This window comes from Tachyglossus aculeatus, chromosome 5 (assembly GCF_015852505.1).
Source record: "Tachyglossus aculeatus isolate mTacAcu1 chromosome 5, mTacAcu1.pri, whole genome shotgun sequence".
NCBI classification, from domain to species: Eukaryota; Metazoa; Chordata; class Mammalia; order Monotremata; family Tachyglossidae; genus Tachyglossus; species Tachyglossus aculeatus.
This window is the reverse complement of record NC_052070.1, coordinates 70,534,051-70,556,338: the sequence shown is the minus strand read 5'-3', so window position 1 is coordinate 70,556,338 and position 22,288 is coordinate 70,534,051. Positions and strand designations below refer to the sequence as shown.

Below are 22,288 nucleotides of genomic sequence, written 5' to 3'. Positions count from 1 at the left end.
TTTCCACCCATCAGGAAACAGGTCCTTTAAAAGTTTGCCTTTTACTTAATATTGGCGCATTAGGGGCACCTCAGATCTTGTGTAGGTGGGCTGGAGGGGAATTAGAACACTATTGTTTTCCTTCCTACGGTTATTCGCGTGTAGAGCTCACCAGTGGGTCTCAAAGAGCCCAGTATGAGGATTACAGGAACAAATAGAGGAACATAACCTTATTTCCAAGAGTTTCAGAAGCCTGGTTTCATGAAATATAATTAGCTCTCCCTATCAGCATCAGCAAAGACCTCACATTGTAATACTCAGCCGTTGTCTGGTGCCACGTGGATGCACATGGCTATTTGAACACATCCCACTGCAATCAGACAGGCCTGCCCTGTTGGAAGCCCCAATTTCAGCACATAGTAAGCGCTTAACCAATGCCATTATAATAATAATAATAATAATAATAATAATAATAATAATATTATTATTCTGCCTTTGCATTCGAACCACACCGAGTAAGAAAAACGTGCGTTCTGGTATTTGCCCATTTTAGACCAGCCTAGAATACAAGAATTGTGAACTCGACTATATTTCGCAATAACAGAAAGACCTGGACATTTTCAGGTTTTGTTGTAGACAGTTCAGTAGTGTCAGCATTATTTGCAGCGGGTGAGGTTGGGGTAGAACAGGTTCAGGACTAGAACATAGTCTCCCTAACACCAGGCTTCATTTCTTCACCAGACTACCCTGCCTCCTAAACGTTCTTCTTTCAGAACTGCTTGGTCTGCATACATCACTTGAACTTCCTTTCATTTCTTTAGGGGCATTTTTATTTCTTTCTCTGGGCACCTCGGGCTAGGAGAAGCAGCATGGCCTAGCAGAAAGAGCACGGGCTTGGGAATCAGAGGATCTGGGTTCCAATCCCAGCTTTGTCACTTGCCTGCTGGGTGTCCTCGGGCAGGTCTCTTAACTTCTCTGTGCCTCAGTCTTCTTAAATGTAAAATGGGGATTCAGTACCTGATCTCCCTCCAACTCAGACTTTGAGATGCACGTGGGACAGGGACCGGGTCCCACATAATAATAATAATGATAATGGCATTTATTAAGCACTTACTATGTGCAAAGCACTGTTCTAAGCGCTGGGGAGGTTACAAAGTGATCAGGTTGTCCCACGGGGGGCTCACGGTCTTAATTCCCCTTTTACAGGTGAGGTAACTGAGGCCTAGAGAAGTTGTGACTTGCCCAGAGTCACACAGCTGACAATTGGCGGAGTCGGGATTTGAACTCATGACCTCTGACTCCAAAACCCATGCTCTTTCCACTGAGCCACACTGCTTCTCTTAATCAATCAATCGTATTTATTGAGCGCTTACTGTGTGCAGAGCACTGTACTAAGCGCTTGGGAAGTACAAGTTGGCAACACACAGAGACAGTCCGTACCCAACAGTGGGCTCACAGTCTGAGTAGGACTATTTTACTTGTACATATCTATTCTATTTATTTTATTTTGTTAATATGTTTGGTTTTCTTCTCTGTCTCCCCCTTCTAGACTGTGAGCCCACTGTTGGCTCTCTCTCTATATGTTGCCATCTTGTACTTCCCAAGCGCTTAGTACAGTGCTCTGCACACAGTAAGCGCTCAATAACTTCGATTGATTGATTGATTGATTGACTAGTAGAATAGCGCTTGACACATAGTAAACATGTAACAATACCATTTTTTCTAAAAATAATGTAAAAGACTGTAGACATTTCGATGGGGTCCAGGGATCAGGATGTAGTAATTAAGTATTAAGCACTTACTTCGTGCAGAGGACTGGGAAAGAATAGACAGGTGGAAATTAGACACTGTCCCTTGTCCCTTCGGGGTTGTGTAATGGTCCGAGAGTGAGCAAAAACAAAGTGCTGAGGTAAAACATCACATTGAAAACAAACAGCTGAAGACAGGTGCCCAGGCAGAGGCTAAAGCCTCTGACCCCAGATCATTTTTACCTGCAGTTTTATTAGTTTTATCTGAAACTAATATGCAGTTTCACCACCCACATAGTGCCATTGGTTTGGGGTGCGATAGAATAGAAGACATGGATGATTGCCATCCTCAAAGTTCATCTCTAGTTCTCTGTTGCCAAAGCCTGCTGGGCACCTGCCATCATCAGTCATCATCATCAATCATATTTATTGAGCACTTACTGTGTGCAGAGCACTGTACTAAGCGCTTGGGAAGTACAAATTGGCAACATATAGAGACAGTCCCTACCCAACAGCGGGCTCACAGTCTAAAAGAGTGGGCTCACAGTCTAAAAGTTCTTGCCATGAACAAGGCAAGCAGGTATGAGCCCGTTGTTGGGTAGGGACCGTCTTTATATAATAAGGTTGGTATTTGTTAAGCGCTAACTATGTGCCAAGCACTGTTCTAAGCACTGGGGGAGATACAGGGTAATCCAGGTTGTCCCACGTGGGGCTCACAGTCTTAATCCCCGTTTTACAAATGAGGGAACTGAGGCACAGAGAATCAATCAGTCGTATTTATTGAGCGCTTACTGTGTGCAGAGCACTGTACTACGTGCTTGGGAAGTACAAGTTGGCAACATATAGAGACAGTCCCCTACTCAACAGTGGGCTCACAGTCTAGAAGGGGGAGACAGAGAACAAAACCAAACATATTAACAGAATAAAATAAATAGAATAGATATGTACAAGTAAAATAAATAAATAAATAGAGTAATAAATATGTACAAACATATATACATATGTACAGGTGCTTTGGGGAAGGGAAGGAGGTAAGGCTGGGGGGATGGAGAGGGGAAGAGGAAGGAGGGGGCTCAGAGAAGTTAAGTGGCTGGCCCAAAGTCACACAGCTGACAAGTGGCAGAGCTGGGATTAGAACCCACGGCCTCTGACTCTCAAGCCCGTGCTCTTTCCACTGAGCCACGCTGCTTCTCCTTGTCGCCGATTTGTACTTCCCAAGTGCTTAGTACAGTGCTCTGCACACAGTAAGCGCTCAATAAACACGACTGAGTGAATGGATGAATGAATGAGTGGGGAAAGGAGATAGTGGTTTGTAGGTAAGCCATGCAGCATGGAGTGAGACAGAGAAGCTGCGAGAAGAGAGTGGGGAGACTGAGAAAAGAGACTGAGAGAGATTGAGAGAAAACTTGTACTTCCCAAGCGCTTAGTACAGTGCTCTGCACACAGTAAGCGCTCAATAAATACGATTGAATGAATGACTGAATGAATGAATGAATGAGGGAGAGAAACTGAGAGACAGAGAGTGAGAGACAAAAAGACTGGGAGAATAAGGGAGAGAGACAGGCAGTGAGAGAGAGACCGAGAGACTTCTGAGTATGCACATACGCACTTGCGATTCAGAGATGGAGAGGTTCCCAACTGGGGCCCAGGGACCGAGCAAGCAGAGAAGGCATCTCAGATCTGACCACAGTCCTCCCTCCTCCCCTCACTCTGCACAGCTTGTCAAAGTTGATGGTAGGGAGATGATGCTTACTGCTCACCGTAGTCTCTGAGTGCTCTGGAAGGAAAAGGGATGAGTCAGGAGCACTCGAACCGAATTATTCCTGTGGGTTATGAGGAGGTGGAAGCTTGTGTCTACTGCCTCACACTGCAGCTTAACTACTCCCTTGCCAGCGTCACTGATGGGAGCGAATATTTCTTTGAAATGCCTCAGGCTGCCGGAGGTAGATGACACCCCTAGCTGGTTATCAGAGCAGTGTCCATTTGCTAGCTGGGGCACTTCCTCTTTAGAATGCGTAACAGATTTAACAGTGGATAAGACAAATTGAAAAAGGCAAATTTCCATTTGTCCTTTCCACCCTTCCTGTCCCGTCCCGTCCCCCCCAAAAATACCTTGATCTTCACTGGACAGCTTCACGCCTACACACTCCAGTCACCTTCTTAGGCAAAGCCACCCACATGGTTGTATTGCCAGTGTGGTAGCCGAGCCTGTTGTCCCAGGTAGGCTCCCAAAGGGTAGGCCGTCACGATGCTCCTAGCCCCACTGCTGCTGCGGGGTTGGGGCAGGGGAGCATGCATGCAGCAGAGGGAAGACGTGGGAGTAGAACCATCATTGGCTGGATATTGTGAGCAGAAAAAATGATGGGAGAGGGCAGCAGTAAGAGGATGAAGGTCTGCCAAGGTGGTTGAGCCTTGCCCTGGCACTACCCTGACCCACAGCCCTTATTGTTGTATTGCGCTTTCCCAAGCGCTCAATACAGTGTTCCGCACACAGTAAGTGCCCAATAAATACGATTGAATGAATGGATGAATGAAGTGTCTGCACATCGCGGATTAGCTTTCTCCTCTTCTTGTAGCTGTTCTCCGAGCCAGGCACATTTTTTTACCTTCACTGTGCTGGTCTAGATCATTTCCAGGACTCTGTGGCTAAGGCAGAATGAATAAATTCAATTCACCTTGACCATATACCTTCACCAGTGACTTGAAAATGACCCAAGTCCTGCAGGGTTGGGGCAGGGGAGCATGCGTGCAGCAGAGGGAAGAAGTGGGAGTAGAGCCATCATTGGCTGGATATTGTGAGCAGAAAAAATGATGGGAGAGGGCAATAGTAAGAGGATGAAGTTCGCCAAGGTGGTTGAGCCTTGCACTGGCACTGCCCTGACCGATAGCCCTTATTGTTGTATTGCGCTTTCCCAAGTGCTCAGTACAGTGTTCCGCACACAGTAAGTGCCCAATAAATACGATTGAATGAATGGATGAATGAAGTGTCTGCACGTCGCGGATTAGCTTTCTCCTCTTCTTGTAGCTGTTCTCCGAACCAGGCACATTTTTTCCTTCACTGTGCTGGTCTAGATCATTTCCAGGACTCTGTGGCTAAGGCAAAATGAATAAATTCAATTCACCTTCACCATATACCTTCACCAGTGACTTGAAAATGACCCAAGTCCTGCAGGGTTGGGGCAGGGGAGCATGCGTGCAGCAGAGGGAAGACGTGGGAGTAGAGCCATCATTGGCTGGATATTGTGAGCAGAAAAAATGATGGGAGAGGGCAGGAGTAAGAGGATGAAGGTCGCCAAGGTGGTTGAGCCTTGCACTGGCACTACCCTGACCGATAGCCCTTATTGTTGTATTGCCCTTTCCCAACGCTCAGTACAGTGTTCCGCACACAGTAAGTGCCCAGTAAATACGATTGAATGAATGGATGAATGAAATGTCCGCACGTTGCGGATTAGCTTTCTCCTCTTCTTGTAGCTGTTCTCCGAACCAGGCACGTTTTTTTCCTTCACTGTGCTGGTCTAGATCATTTCCAGGACTCTGTGGCTAAGGCAAAATGAATAAATTCAGTTCACCTTTACCCTATACCTTTACCAGTGACTTGAAAATGACCCAAGTCCTGGAACTAGACCCAAGCTTCAGTTTGTCCAGCCCAGCTGAAAAGCTGAACTCTCCTGCCCCATGAAGGATCTCGTGACCCCTTTCTTGTAAGTGTTCGTTATAGGCAGGGCCAAAACCTCTCTTCCGTACCAGGGGTGAAAAGTGGGTCCAGATCCTGAAATGAAAAAGCCCACTCCGCCCTTCAGCCCTTTATCCAGCTAGCTCCCTTTTTTGAATAAACAAGAGATTGGAACCTGTGAAATCGGAAGTTATGTTCCCTCAGCGGGTCTCTTATATTAACACACCTTTACTTTGGGATTAGAAGATATGATGGCATAGTGGATAGAGCCCGGGCCTGAGAGTCAAAGCTCATAGGTTCTAATCCCAGCCCTGCCACTTGTCTGCTGTGTGACCTTGGGCAAGTCACTTCACTTCGCTGGGCCTCAGTTCCCTCATCTGTAAAATGGGGATTGAGACTGTGAGCCCCATGTGGGACAGGGACCGTGTCCAGTCTGATAAACTTGTGTCTCTCCCCCGTGCTTAGTGCAGTGCCTGGCACATAGTAAGCGCTCAACAAATACCACACTTATTATTTGAACAAACAAATTCTAGGGAGAAAAGACCCATTTGAAAGCTTATTTTAAAAGTGAATGTTGGCCCATTGGACACCTCAAGAGTGCCCACGGTCCCAAGGGATTACATCTCCCCACCCCAACAGCAACGTACACATCCTTCCCCAGCCCGGGCAGCTGCCACAGCTGCCGTTGCTGTTTCATTTTGGAAGTCACAGGTGACCAGGCAGAAGTAAAATGGTTCAGGGGAAGGGTGCTTATGAGGACTGAAAAGATGCCCATCGTATTAGCTCTTTATTCTCCTTTCCTACTGCCTTTCCTCGAAGGAGAGCGTACGTGTGGTGGGCAGTGGGGGCTAAACATCATATTGGTTGATGAACTGGAGCAGGGGAGAGGAGGTACTTAATGCAGTCAAGGTGACCCTAACCTTGATGCAAGGTCATCTCTTTCCTTTCAGGGTCCTTTCCTTCCTGCCCTCACCATCAATCAGTGGTATTCATTTGGTGTATATCATGGTTACCCTAATCTTGATGCAAGGTCATCATTCATTTGGTGTGTACTGTGTGCACACCACTGTACTAAGTACTTGGGAGTACAGGGAATACAGGGTTGGTAGACACATTCCCTGCCCACAAGGATCCCACAGATATGTCCTTACTATATAACTTCCTTAAATACCTTGTAAGACTTAACGCAGTGGGTAGAGAAACCAAACCTTGCTTAGGTCCCCAACCTGACTGCTCCAATGGTCCTTTTTTTTAATTTTCATCTCCCCTACCCCCCTTAAAACATGTAATTTTAATCTGTACTTTCCAAGCATCTACTGCATTGCACCGCATGAAATGGGTACTCAGTGAACAGTCAATAAAACTATCGTTCGTATTTATTGAACGCTGTGTGCAGAGCACTGTACCGGAATACTTGGGAGAGTACAATGTAGCCGAGTTGGTAGACACTGTCCCTGCCCACAGTGAGCTTAGAGTTTACAGGGGGAGGCAGACATTAATATAAATCAATAAATTAACAGATATATACAGAAGTGCAGTAGGGCTGCGGGAGGGATGAATAAAGGGTGCAAATCCAAGTGATGTAGAAGGGAGTGGGAGAAGAGGAAATTTGGGCTTTCTTGGGCTACTATCAATCGTATTTATTGAGCGCTTACTGTGTGCAGAGCACTGTACTAAACACTTAGCACTTAACTTACCATTACTACTACCACCACCACCTCATCCAGGTCTATGCCACCGACATTTATGTGCGTTGGTTGGCTCCACTTCCTTCACCCAGGGCAGCAGTATATTCCTTCCCGCATTTTCCCTTGGCATTTGCTGGGAAAAAAGCACTTCCTACACATGCGCCTTCAAACATGATATATGGCAGTGTGGGTGTGTAATGTTTGGGTAAAGGTCACCTACTGTGTTTGTTCTTTCTTTTCCTGACCTTGTTTGGGTGCGATCTAGGCAACTGCAGTGTGTGTCTCTTTTCCTGTCTCATTAAAAGTGACTGCCCCGTTTTTCAGGGTGAGATGCTCTTCTGGGAGTTATACGCGAGGACTGGTCCTAAATGAAAGGAAGCCTCTAGTGTAGTGTAGTGTCTTCCTAATAATCTAATTCATTTCAGCCTCAGCCTTTGTAAGTGAAAAGACCTAGCAGCCCTTTTGGCAGGTTTGCCCTTAAGTGCCCTGAGCGCGGGACCTTCAAAGTAAACCTTCAAAGTAATCCTTCAAAGCTGTTTACTTAGACTGAGCCCCAGGTGGGACAGGGACTCTGTCTGACCTGATTAATTTATGTCTACCCCAGCGCTTAGAGCAATGCTTGACACTCCGTGATTAACAAATACCATAAAAAAAAAACCCAACAACGATGAGCTGGATTTTTAAAGGGAGGAGTTTGCTGAGTTACGAATATTGGAAACATGAAAGTTTGCCAGCACTTACAGATAACTCCTAGCTCTGACTGAAAGTCTCCAGGATAAATGAGTTCTTTTTGTTTCCTTGTATGTTCCCAAGACTCCTCAGTGACCTGAACTGGAAGGAAATCTGGCAACGGGGCCCATTAGTTTGGGGAGACAGTTGTCTGGTGGCTTCAAGTGATGGGAAAATGATGGCAGGTCCTGGCATCTGTTCCCTTCTCAGCCTCTACTTGGGCATGTTTGTCCTTGGGCAAACCACTTGACCTCAATTTAAGGGGAACAGGAGGAGGGAGAGAGAGGGAGAAGGCAAATAAAGAAGAAGTGTTGCCTAATTGTTACAGCAAGGGCCCGGGAGTCAGAAGGACGTGGGTTCTAATCCCCGCTCCGCCACTTGTCTGCTGGGTGACCTTGGACAAGTGTTGAACGTCTCTGAGCCACAGTTACCTCATCTGTAAAATGGGGATTAAGATTGTGAGCCCCTTGTGGGACATGGACTCTGGCCAACCGGATTAGCGTCTGTCTACCGCAGAGCTTAGTACAGTGTCTGGCATATAGAATCAATCAATCAATCATATTTATTGAGCGCTTACTGTGTGCAGAGCACTGTACTAAGCGCTTGGGAAGTACAAGTTGGCAACATATAGAGACGGTCCCTACCCAACAGTGGGCTCACAGTCTAAAAGGGGGAGACAGAGAACAAAACCAAACATACTAACAAAATAAAATAAATAGAATAGATATGTACAAGTAAAATGAATAAATAAATAAATAGAGTAATAAATATGTACAAACGTATCTACATATATACAGGTGCTTAACAAATGCCATATAAAGTGTGTAATGGGATGCCGGGGGGCGGGGGGAACAAAAAAACGGAAAGCTGTTCCTTATAGAGGAGCCTGTAAATGAGAGGAGATAAAGCAGACAGACACCTGGCCATAAATGCTTATGGGGTTAATGAAGGAAAAAAGCAAAGTTAAGGGCAAAGAGACCATCAAGGAAAACCTTTTAGTTGAGGGAGAATCAGGGTTTGGGTGAGAATTTAGCTGTGGAAACAGAAAGGAAGGGACTGAGCCAAGCAATGTGGGAGAAGAAGCTCTTGAAATTTTCACTGCACTCATTGGACGGTGTCTTTGTGAATACAATTTTTCAAACCTCTCTGCTTCTTTGAAGTGTCTTAGAACATGCTGTGCCACCTGTAAATAAGGAAAGAAAGCTGATACTAAATTCCAGGACAGGACATTGCTATAAACAGCAGGTGCTGCTGGATTTGGCCCACCTGTTTTTTATGGACCCCTGAATTCTGTCGGTAAAGTGCAGGCATGCCCCCAGAACCGAGCCACCACAAAATGTAAAAATCCAGAAATAGGTCATCCACTACTTGCTGCAGTAACCTTTTCCTCCTCTCACCCTGCCTCCACCTCACCCCACGATTCGGCCTTCTCTTTCAAGCAACACATCAGGGCTTTACCGTGGGGTGCACCCATAATCCATTTTCACTTGTCACCTGCAGTGTTTAATAACGTCAGGTTTTTTCCGATGGGTTTTGAACATCAGGAGCATTTACCTAGGTCAGAGTCTAAATCGACTGGCTATAGACCGATATCCTGGACAAGTGAATGTGAGTTTTCTAAATCCACGAAGTAGAAGTGTACAGGTTGTTACTACATTTACGTGTAATTTGTGAAATAGAAGGGCCTTCATGGTTGGCATTACAAATGGTAATAGACTGAGAAGCAGCATGGTCTGGCAGAAAGAGCAAAGACCAGAGAGAGGACCTGACTTCTAATCCGGGCTCTGCCACTTGCCTGCTGGGGCAAATCACTTAACTCCTCTGTGCCTCAGTTTCCTCATCTGTAAAATAAGGATTCAGTGTCTGATCTCCCTCCCCCTTAGACTGTGAGCTCCAGGTAGGACAGGGACTCTGCATCACTGGATTACCTTGTATCTTACTCCAGCACTTAGTACAGTGCTTGGCACATAATTAGTGTTTATTAAATACCAGTGTTATTATCATCATTACTATTATTGTTGTTATTATTATTCTCTGTTCTTGAAAATCATGTGCCTTGAGGTATAAATCCTTTGAAGAGACTGAGCTTTAGAAATAGCTACCACTCACCCTCACCCCGAGCCCCACAGCACTTGAATACATATTTGCAATTAATTTATTTATAATAATGTCTGTCTCCACCTCTAGACTGTAAGCTCGTTGTGGGCAGGAAATGTGTCTGTTATTATATTGTACTCTCCCAAGCGCTTAATATAGTGCTCTGCACATAGTGAGCACACAATAAATATGATTGAATGAATGAATGAACATTTCAGAAAGAAAACGAAAATAAAATTTCCTTCAGCTGGGTACCAGGAATTTAGTTTTTCTGTTCCATCCTGTGGCAGCCTACGTTATTTTTGTTGATTTATTTTTTTTTAGGTTGCTGTGGGTGAGGGGCTTGGGGAGGAATTTCAGATTGGATTGGAAGAGCTTTGTGCAAAAATATTTCACTATTCATCCGTGTTTAACCTTTGTTGGATTTTGAGGTGACATCTCCATCTTCACATTTGTACTTCACTGGTGAAAGATCAGCAGATAGAGAAAGAATAGCATTGGGTCTGGTATCCATCCAATAATGATCCCCTTCCTAAATTGGCTATTTCTTTTTCTAGAGAGAGATGGTGCACTTTTAAATGGTCTCATCTCGATTGTTTGGCTCAAATCCAGATATCCATTATGTGCTTTTTATTCCTCAGAGAGCATCCATCCTCCCAATTGTGTGCTTTTTTCATTTTGGATAAACAAATAAACAAAGCTACAAGCCACTTAGGTCCTGAGAATTGAGGATTTTGTAATAGACAGTAACTGCATAAACTGACATGGCCACTGTGGCTTGGAAATATGAGATTGCTCTAATTTTCATGCTTCTCTCTTCTAACCTTCCTCTTTTCACGCACCTTACAAGTTTGAACTCTTGTTGGAAAATTTATGTCTGGAAATATTCTAGCTCCCAAGAATTTTGTGAAGAATAGTTTTAGCATTTTTTAAATGTCATTGGTGAGCAGTTACCTTGCTTTAAGGTCCTTTGAGATTGTCTCAACTCTTGGTGTCAGCAAACTGGAGGCCCGGTTGCTTCATATTTTGAGTTTGATTCATATTATAGAAAAATATATTTTCTTTAAGCCCCAAGATCCCTTGACGTGAGAAACACTCTGCATTTCTTTAGTTTTTAGCAGCATGTTTTTAATAAGGGCATAATAGTGTAGTACTTTGTCTTTATATAGCTTCTATCTCTGATGATTTGAAAATGGATTATAGGGTTTTATTTTGTTTTGTCCCTTTTTCCCCTTATAAATAGACATATTGTTTGGCCATTTCTCCCTTCTTTCTCCCTTATTACTAGGGGAATTTGCAGAAAAAGCTATTTTTGAGGTCCCCCGGATCACTTGGTTCGCCATTAACTCGGTAATCCTTTGATGTCATGCTTCACTTTGAGAGGTGAACTCAAAGTTTGTCATTGACCACCGCAATGGGTGACATAATCAATGGGATTAGTCTTTTGTTTTTGGTTTTTTTTAATGGTATTTGTTAAGTCCTTACTATGTGCCAAGGCCTGTACTAAGCGCTGCGGTAGATATTAGCTAATCTGGTTGGACATAGTCCCTGTCCCACATGGGACTCACAGTTTTAATCCCCGTTTTACAGATGAGGTCACTGAGGCACACAGAAGTGAAGTGCCTTGCCCAAGGTCACACAGCAGACAAGATATGGAGCTGGGATTAGAACCCAGGTCCTCTGACTCCCAGTTAAATCCCATTGTCATACAAATGCACTTAGTAGAGAAAATGACTCTGAAAGAGGAATGTGTTACTGTAAACATGTTTTCTTTGATGTATTGATTGTTTCAAAGGTTTCTATCAGGCTTGAAATTTGAAAACAATCGCACGTTATACCATTATTTTCAAAAATTAGCTGTTAATGCAAACATAAGACTATTTGAACCTATTCCAGTTGATTTCATTTTTTAAAAGAATGAATTTTGGCTCAGGAGTTAGTCCACATTAGTGAGGACTCTCAGGAATTCAGAGTACTTGGGTTCTGTTTCAGTTCTCAGCCAGTATATATGCTTTTTGAGAAGCAGTGTGGCCTAGTGGATAGAGCATGGGCCTGAGAATCAGAAGGTCATGAGTTCTAATCCTGGCCCCACCACTTGTTTGCTATGTGACTGTGGGCAATTCACGTTACTTCTCCGTGCCTCAGTTACCTCATCTGTAAAATGGGGATTGAAACTGTGAGCTTTAAGTGGGATAGGGACTGTGTTTGGGAAGCAGCGAGGCTTAGTGAAAAGAGCTCGGGCTTGGGAGTCAGTGGTCATGGATTCGAATCCCGACTCCGCCGCTTGTCAGCTGGATGACTTTGGGCAAGTCACTTAACTTCGCTGGGCCTCAGTTCCCTCATCTGTAAAATGGGGATTAAGTCTGTGAGCCCCACCTGGGACAATCTGATTACCTTGTATTCCCCCCAGCGCTTAGAACAGTGCTCGGCACATAGTAAGCGCTTAACAAATACCATCATTATTAATATGTGTGTGTGTGTGTGTGTGTGTGTGTAAATGACACCCAAAATGTTTAGAACATTAATTTAGAATATTTGTTATCATTTTAGATAACAGTTTGGATGATAAAGAATCCATTTTGACATTTTTAAAAATACTAGTCTGATCTGTAGCAAATTAAAAATTCACATTTGTGCAATATGTGAGATCAGTGGAAAGAGCATGGGCTTGGGAGTCAGAGGTCATGGGTTCAAATCCTGGCTCTGCCGCTTGTCAGCTGTGTGACTTTGGGCAAGTCACTTAACTTCTCTGTGCCTCAGTTACCTCATTTGTAAAATGGGGATTAAAACTGTGAGCCCCCGTGGGACAATCTGATCACCTTCTAACCTTCCCAGCGCTTAGAACAGTGCTTTGCACATAGTAAGCGCTTAACAAATGCCATCATTATTATTATTATTATTTGGGGAGCAGCATGGCCTAGTGGATAGAACATTTGCTGGAAGTCAGAAGGACCTGGGTTCTAATTCTGGCTCCTCCATTTTTCTGCTTTGTGACCTTGGGCAAGTCCCTTCACTTCTCTGTGCCTCAGTTACCTCATCTGTAAAATGGGGATTAAGACTGAGATCCAAATGACAGTTGGACTGTGTCCAACCTGATCTGCCTTCATCTACCCCAGTGTTTAGTACAGTGCCTGGTACACAGGAAACACTTAACAAATGCTAAATATCTATATCAAGATGTGAACCTACATTCTCCGTTGAGCCCCTTCCTTCCTCTCCCCCTCATCCCCCTCTCCATCCCCCCCATCTTACCTCCTTCCCTTCCCCACAGCACCTGTATATATGTATATATGTTTGTACATATGTATTACTCTATTTATTTATTTATTTTACTTGTACATATCTATTCTATTTATTTTATTTTGTTAGTATGTTTGGTTTTGTCTCCCCCTTCTAGACTGTGAGCCCACTGTTGGGTAGGGACTGTCTCTATATGTTGCCAACTTGTACTTCCCAAGCGCTTACTACAGTGCTCTGCACACAGTAAGTGCTCAATAAGTACGATTGATGATGATGATGATGACTTTACTAATTACAGAGTACCTTATTAGACTGTATGCTCATTATGGGCAGGGAACGTGTCTGCAAATTCTTTTGTGTTGTACTCTCTCAAGCTGTTAGTACAGTGCTTTGCACATAGCAAGTGCTCAATAAATACCATTGATTGATTCACTGATAGATTGTACTGGACTTTTATGGCCCGTTTCCTCATGGTACAAGAGTAAGGCCAACAGCCAGGAAAATGTTGGAAATTTCGTGTGGGCAGACTATATATTTATGGGTCTAGATTGAGATGACCAACCATCCTGATTTAAGCCAGACAGTCCTGAAATTCCCAGGGGTTCTGCCTTCCGGCATTCGGGGCTCGGATAGCCGCCACGATGCTCTACCAATCCGGAATCCAGGGCTTGGGCAGCCAGCACGGGATCTAAGACTCGGAGAGCTCCTGCCACTGTATGGTCCAGGCAACAGAGGCCTCCCTCCCTCCCTCCCTTCTCTCCTTTCAGCAGGAGGAAGGGAAATTCCCCTCTCCTTCCCCGCCGTTGCTCTGCTCTTTCAGCTGGCCCCTGCTCTCCTTCCCCGGCTGTCTTCCCTGACGACTTCCCTCTTGCCCTCCGACTCCAGAAAGCTGCCGCGCCAGAGGGAAAGGAGGCCTGCAGAAGGATGCATCCTGACCTCTGTTCCTGCCTGGCCGGAGGGACCGATTCAGGGGAAACCCTCCCCCTGCGTTAACTCCGGCAGGAGAAGCTGGGCGAGCAGTGGGTTGGAAGGTGGGATAAGGCTGGCAGTTGTCCTACCCTGGTATCGAAGGAGAGAGTTGGGAAGAATGAGATGATAAGGCTGGCAGTTGTCCTACCCTGGTATCGAAGGGGAGAGTTGGGAAGAATGAGAGAGACAAAGGGGACAGAGAGAGAACTTCAACTCCCCTACTACTTTGTGCCTCAGTTTCCTTATCTGTAAAGCGGGAATTAAATATTTGTTCCCCCATTCCTTTAGATTGTGAGCCCCATTTGGGACAGAGAGTATGATTGTATTGTATCTTCCCCAGCTCTTAGCACAGCCGTGGCACAGAGTAAGGGCTAAGCAGTTGCCATTGTCATCATCCTCATCATTTAGAGAAGCAGCGTGGCTCAATGGAGAGAGCCCGGGCTTTGGAGTCAAAGGTCATGGGTTCGAATCCCAGCTCCACCACACGTCAGCTGTGTGACCTTGGGCAAGTCACTTAACTTCTCTGAGCCCCAGTTCCCTCATCTGGAAAATGGGGATTAAGACTGTGAGCCCCACGTGGGACAACCTGATCACCTTGTATCCCCCCCAGCGCTTAGAACAGTGCTTTGCACATAGTAAGTATTTAACAAATACCATTATTATTATTATTATTATTGTATCCCCCCCAGCGCTTAGAACAGTGCTTTGCACATCGTAAGCGCTTAACAAATGCCATCATCATCATCATCTAAACTCAGAAGTGTTGCCTTCTTCCTCTCCCTTGACCATCTCTGTTTATCTCAGTTCTTCCCAGACCTGGTGCATATGGGGGCTTGTGGTAAGTGCTCAGTGCACTTGGCACAGCGGCTGAACTTGCCCCCGCCTGGGTTAATGCTTATTGTGCTTGGAAAATGGACATATACCATGAGGTAGCATGTATAGTATACCTAAGTATTTCCCAGAAAAGCAGGCAGGAGCAGTGCAGTTTTCCCCACCATATGAACCTGACCCCTTTGAATGAGAGTCAGATTTGACAGTTTTCAAGAAACCATCTTCACAGACCGGATTTAAAAAGTGTATCTGATTTTTAACTCGCTCTCCTGAAGGAGGAAGTCATGCTCAAATTTCCTAATCCACAACCAAGGCCACAGTTCCTCAAGAGAAATAACAGTAAGTGTCCCAGGAAAGCGCAGTGTTTGTAACATAAGGGGTCATGGGTTAAATGGAAGACGGCCTGCCAGGATTAGGGGGGAACGCCCCCCCTCAAATCCCAGTCATCCTGACTCTGGCAAGAAGCAGTGAGTTTCTGGCATGCATTATGCTGCTGTGGACTGGTTGGCCAGACCTGATGAGAATAACTGCCAGGATCAGTATATTTAAAACTAATTGAAAGATGCATCTACCATAGCAAAGGGAGGAGATGCATTGTGTTTTCAGACAAAATCCCATTTCTTTTTGGGGAGACTCTACTTGATAAACCACCTGCAACGTAAAGTCCTGCATGGGCCAGGAACCTTAGGCCCAGCCTGAAAGCTGAGCCCAAAAATCATGGTTTTGGAATCTGAGCTGGGTCTTGCCAGAGCCCAAAGGGATCCCTTCCCACCCAACTTCGGCAGTGTCGTGACTTGCCCGCAGGATACCAGAAAAACAAGAATTCTAGCCTGTTTCAAATCCATCCCGAGATCCAGTCCAGGGACGTAGGAAGTGGGAGGCCCATTTTCTGACCTGGTATGGCACAGGGACCTATTTCGAGCTGCTGACAGTGAATCGGGCTCATTCATTCATTCAGTCGTATTTATTGAGCGCTTACTGTGTGCAGAGCACTGTACTATGGGCTTGGAAAGTACAGTTTGGCAACAGATAGAGACAATCCCTATCCAACAATGGGAATGCGGATAAGGATGTGAGGCAGAAGGCCAGGTGTAAGGTGAAAAGCTGGACTTGTGAAATACAGAAGCAGCGTGGCTCAGTGGAAAGAGTACGGGCTTTGGAGTCAGAGGTCATGGGTTCGAATCCCGGCTCCACCACATGTCTGCTGTGTGGCCTTGGGCAAGTCACTTAACTTCTCTGAGCCTCAGTTACCTCATCTGTAAAATGGGGATTACGACTGTGAACCCCACGTGGGACAACCTGATCACCTTGAAACCCCCCCCCCCCAGCGCTTAGAACAGTGCTTTGCACGTAGTAAGCGCTTAACAAATGCCATCATTATTATTACAGACCACCAGAAGGAGAGAAGACTCCACAGAGGGCATGGAAGCAAGAACCCACCGCAAGCCGTAGCTGAAACCAGTTCAGTAGAGTGAGGGAACAAAATATGTAGACACGAACCCTGCCCTAAGGAGTTTTCGCAATGTGGTTTCCAAATGCAGTTTTAGATTGGTAGTTCAACAACTAGTGAGCTGTAGTACATTTTGTAAAATTAAAGACAGAAGCGTTCTGAAATGGGGAACCACGCTCTTCAAAACGAGAGTTCTTCTGGGCATCACCTCTCTCTCTTTCTCAGGTTCTTCTGCAGGGCACGTGGGCTGACACCCCTGTGTTGGGAATTAGACACGTAAACTACTCCCCCGATACAAAACGGGAAGCGGGGAGTGAGTTGGAAAAGTTCCAAGCAGGAGTTTAAATAGTACCGTGCCCGGGGCTAGATCTGATGGGCCTGAAGAGTCAAAGCCCAGAAATGGTCTTTTCCCACCCTCCTTAGAGTTCGAACATAAGCACTCTTGTCCCCAGCCCTGCTGAAACCTATTTTCATCTTTGAGCCGGGCTGCAGGTGGTTCGGGAGAACGTGGAGAGCTGTTGGGGCAGTTGTGAGGGGTCTCCCCTGGCCATGGTAGATTTTGTGCAATGGTTTCTGTTGCCTGATTGTTCAAGTAGCTCTGGCCCCACCTGTGAAGCTGTTGGATAATGGTGGAAAACTCCTCCAACGTAACCAGCAATTTGGGCCACAGATCGCATGCAAGTGCAAAGAGGTAATTAATGCCTAAGGCCAGTTAGTGTTTTTAAAAAGGTGCTACTGTCTAATTCTCTTTTATACTGACAGTTGGTCCACATTGGAGAAGGAAGTTTGCCTCTCTGTTGTTAAAGCGGAAAAGATTAGGGAGCGGCTTAGACTTCTAGCTGTGAATTTAAAGTCTGGGGAAAATCCAGCCTTCTGCCTTGAGTAATTAGCAGAAGCCAAACCCTGAATGTCTTCTGACGAGTCTCTAGCTGACAACGAGAAGGCAGGAACTAAGGAAACTACCCTGCTAGAAGAGCCCTAGTTGCACTGGCTTGGGGCCAGAATAGCACAGTCTGTGACCTCTTTACTTCAGAGTTCATCCCGAGTCCTTTGTGGGGTAAGGAATCCAAGAAGCACAGGGTTGCTTTGGCAGCAAGTGTGAGGAGTGCTAATGAAACCCACTAATGCGGCAAGATCTGTCAGCGTGGCTTCGAAGTTCACCGAGCCAGCGTTTGAACCTTTTTAGGAGGCTACGCTTTCTGGTGTCCTTTGGGAAGAATAGCTTGCACTATGCTCTGATGTAGGTTCAGGGTCTGCTCTCTGTCTTATAGAGCAGTGGGAATGCTATTGGCCCTTAAGTATTAAATAACTGCTCATTTGAACACACCGGGCAATGGTTTAGCTCTGCCTTTCCATTGTAGCAGGCTCCCATTTAAGTGTTTGTACTCATTGGTAAAGTTCCCTGGTAGGGAGAATGAAAGGGAAAAGACATAAAGCAGATTGCCGAGTTGGGGGAAGGTTACAGGAGCTCTGTCTCCCCCGAAGCCAAGACTCTGTGCAGTGCTGGTTTTGTTTTCCAATGGCTTGATCTTTTTCCTTTTGTCTTTAACTCTTTCAGCTGAAGGCCTCCCCCAGGTGTATTACTTTGGACCATGTGGGAAATACAACGCCATGGTACTGGAACTTCTTGGCCCTAGCTTGGAGGACTTGTTTGACCTCTGTGACCGAACATTTACTTTGAAGACCGTGTTAATGATAGCCATCCAGTTGGTAAGTGCAGGCAGCGCCCGGGCCCTTTGAACGGGGCCGTCAGTTGTCACCAGGCCCCCACCTGTTCCAGGGGGCTGCTCACCCAGCTACGGTTAATACATCTGTGGGGATTTCCCTCCGCAGCTCAGTGCTTTGGTTGGAGACCACCTGGGACTGAAAACCTCAACCTAGAAAAATAAGGCGGTGTTATTTCCCCTCTGAATATGTCGAGTCATTTTCAGGCGTTAGATACGGGATTGGCTCTTGGTATTCACCCCACCCTCAGCTCTACAGCCCTCACGTACATATCCATAATTTATTTATCTATAGCAGTGTCCGACCCCCCCTCTGGACTGTAGGCTCATTGTGGGCAGGGAATACGCCTACCAGCTCTGTGCTATTGTACTCCACCAAGTGCTTGATGCGGTGCTGTGCTCAATAAATACCATTGTTTGAATTGCCTTTGAGGGCAGTTTTCTGCCTCTAAAACAGTTATATCATCTTGAGAGGGTGAAGGCAGAAGCGGAATTTTTGAGTGCAGATGAAATTGGTCATGTTTGTATAACCTTTTCCATTTTTAACGTGCAGTGAAAGGTTTTCCCCTTGGCTGCATTCGTTAAACGAGTTGAGATATAATATGCTCACCTGATGCCCGGGGCGCAACAATATGTTACAGCAGACCCTGTTGGGAGGCTTATTGCTTCCTGCTATGGCTGAGGTTGGCACAGCTGTAGAGACAGCTTGTTCAACTCCCCAAGAAGTGGAAATTCCTCAAATTTACAAAGAGAAACCATTTTAAGGAGTGGGTGGATAGTTCCCAAAGGCAGTTATCCAGCCTTCCTCGGGAAGGATCTGGGAGTATGCTAGAATTCCATATTCCAGCAGAGATTTGAGAGAGAAAAAAAAATACTCCCTTAGACATTTATATCCAAAACTCGGTTGAATTCCTCTTGCCATATCTAGCAGAAAACATTTTTCAAATAAAAAATGCAAATCATTTCCATTAAATAAATCTATTGCTTCCTTAATTGAGTTCATCTGGATTGTATTGTTTTAGTCTTGTGAAAGCTTCAGTTTCTTTGCCCCCTCCAGGGGAGAAACAGCTCTTTATTTTGGAATTGAAGTTGGCCAATCTCCTTATGCTCCGAAGTGTGATTTTTATCCTGGAGTTAGTTAAACTACACAATTCAGGAACAAACCTATCAGGCAGCTTTCTGGTTTGATTTTCAGCAGGGGTCCTCAAGATGTCTGAGAGTTTGTCTCCTCAGTTAGGCCCTCACTTTCCGATTTAAAACCAAGACAGCTAACTGGAATCAGCTCTTGCAAACGAGGGCTTGGTTCCTCATTTGGGCTGGAAAGCTGTGATCTGAAATGACTGTTGAGCTTCACTGTCAGACTTCCTTTTCATAATCTCAATATTTACAAACGTGGGCTTTTCAGAGTGCCGGCCAGCAAGGAAGTGTTTGTCTCTTTGGCAGCCAATGAACAGGGCAGTGAGAGTGTTCTGAGCAGTGGGAAGGGGACGAGGTTTAGTTCAGGATTTTACCGGCACTGTGGATAAAGAGGAAGAATGTTGTTTTTCCAGCATAGTCTGGAGGGTTTCTTGAGTGACCGATCTTTGTTCTTCTCTTCCGTAGATTTCTCGAATGGAGTATGTGCATTCAAAGAACCTCATTTATCGAGATGTCAAGCCAGAGAACTTCCTGATTGGCCGACAAGGAAATAAGAAAGAGCACGTTATACACATTATAGACTTTGGACTGGCCAAGGAATACATTGACCCAGAAACCAAAAAACACATACCGTATCGGGAACACAAGAGCTTAACTGGAACAGCAAGATATATGTCTATCAACACTCATCTTGGCAAAGGTGGGTTCTTTTCCTATCCCAGCAAAGGGGCATTCCGTTTAAATAATTGTATCACTCGTGTGATTTTCCTTTTAATTCAGTGTTTTTTCCTTCAGGTTATGGTTTTTTCTCTGTGCGATAAGTATGGGTTCGGTTTTTCATTTGAGAAAACTAAGGCAGAATGTTAATGACTTGGCTTCAGACCCACTGCAGAACAATGCATGATTAGTCTGTTAAATTCTTGCTTTCTAAATGTATTGCTCAGATGGTCGGAGAATCTTAGGCTGACTGGAATTGCTGTTCTGAAAGGTTAAATAAATAGTGATTGTGGCAGTTATGTACACCGTGGAGAGGCAGTAGGGTTTAGTGGAAAGAGCACAGGCCAGAGAGTCAGGAGACTCAGGGCTTCATCCCAGCTCTGCCACTTAGCTGCCGTGACCTTGGGCAAGTCCCTTCTCTGTGTACCTCATTTTCCTTATCTGTACAATGGAGAGAAAATCCCTGCTCTCCCCCCTCTTCGATTGAGAGCCTTGTGTGGGATAAGGACGGTCTGTGTCCCATCTGATTATCTTGTACGTACCTTGGCGCTTAGTTCAGTCCATGGTATGTAGTGTTTAATAAATTTAATCATCATTAATTATGTAATACATATAATAATAATAGTATTTGTTAAGCGCTTACTGTGTGCCAAGGCACTGTTCTAAGTGCTGGGGTAGATACAAGGTAATCAGGGTGTCCCTTGTTAGGATCCTAGTCTTAATCCCCATTTTACAGATGAAGTCACGAAGGCCCAGAGAAGTTAAGTGGCTTGCCCAAGGTCACACAGCTGATAAGTGGCGGAGCCGGAATTAGAACCCATGACCTCTGACTCGCAAGCCCTTGCTCTTTCCACTAAGCCACGCTGCTTCCTTCTGCTTCTCTCTCTGTATATGTGTGTGTTTGTGTGTATAATATATGTATGTATATCATCAATCATCATCATCAATCGTATTTATTGAGCGCTTACTGTGTGCAAAGCACTGTACTAAGTGCTTGGGAAGTACAAGTTGGCAACATATAGAGACAGTCCCTACCCAACAGTGGGCTCACAGTCTAAAAAGGGGAGACAGAGAACAAAACCAAACATACTAACAAAATAAAATAAATAGATATGTACAAGTAATTCATGTCTAGCCCCCAACTATATGCTGTAAAATGTTTGCAGAGACATTTTAAAGTTACAGATCTCTTAACAATTACATTTATTGTACATACAGGTACATGTTGCCAATTTGTACTTCCCAAGCGCTTAGTACAGTGCTCTGCACATAGTAAGCGCTCAGTAAATACGATTGATGATGATACATGTCAGCACTACAAACTTCCTACGTAATTAAGTGTCTCTGAGGAGCCAGTTAACCCCTGAATAATAATAATAATAAATGTGGCACTTGTTAAGTGCTTACTGTGTGCCAAGCCCTGTACTAAGCGCTGGGGTGGATACAAGCAAATCGGGTCAGACAAAGTCCCTATCCCACTTGGGGCTCACGGTTTAAATCCCCATTTCACAGATGAGGCAACTGAGGCACAGAAAAGTAAAGTGACTTGCCCAAGGTCACACAGCAGCCACGTGGCCAAGCTGTGATTAGAATCCATGACCTTTGACTCCCGGGCCTGCCGTCTGCTCTGTTGTGCCATGCTGCTCCTCAGCGAAAAGTTATGTTGAAGTTTAACAACGTCAGAATCATAGGGCGGAACCAATTGAAATTCCAAGCGATGTGAGGATTTTTTCAGTTTCACTGAGCAAATCCTGACTTGACTAAATTGAATCGTAAACTGTGGGGGACTCCCTTACAATGAGCGTCCACCTCTGGGCCTTTAGGTCAGTAAATATTAAGCCAAAGTAGTTAAGCTGTTACTAGAACCCTAAATTCTAAGCAGTTTCGTATCCCACATTTCTTTTGTGGATGACCAAGATTCCCAAATTGGGTTCCAGGGCTCCGCTGTTTGATAATTCTTAATTCATGTCAGCATAGCGTGGATATAGGAGATTACTCTGTCCATGGACCAGATTGGGTCATGATGAGAGAGGTCATCACCATTCTCCCTTCCACGTCATCTCTTCGACATCGTGCCGGGTCACCTCATTTCATCTTTTTTTGCTTAGTGCCAGCAAGAGGTCTTAGACCTGTGTCCTCAAAAAGGAAAAAGGGCCCCATGAACACTGTTCTTTCTGGCAGTGCATTAAACTGTAACTAGATTACCAGGGGGTGTCAAGGAGGGCGACCATTCTACCAATTTTCCAAGCGTCCTTCATTGCCGCTTTCAGAAGCGGTTCCTGGGATGGTCTGATCTAGTAATGGCA

At 45.1% G+C, this 22,288-nt stretch overlaps 1 protein-coding gene across 4 annotated transcripts in view; it reads left to right on the top strand.

Moving 5' to 3' along the window:
* The window catches only part of CSNK1G1 (casein kinase 1 gamma 1), a 241,454-nt gene that overhangs the window by 179,467 nt on the left and 39,699 nt on the right, over positions 1–22,288 (top strand). For all 4 annotated transcript variants that reach the window (XM_038746458.1, XM_038746457.1, XM_038746456.1 and 1 more), the window contains exons 5-6: positions 17,963–18,114; positions 19,731–19,965. In XM_038746458.1, the coding sequence (XP_038602386.1) occupies positions 17,963–18,114; positions 19,731–19,965 (387 nt within the window). The remainder of the gene's footprint in view (positions 1–17,962; positions 18,115–19,730; positions 19,966–22,288) is intronic.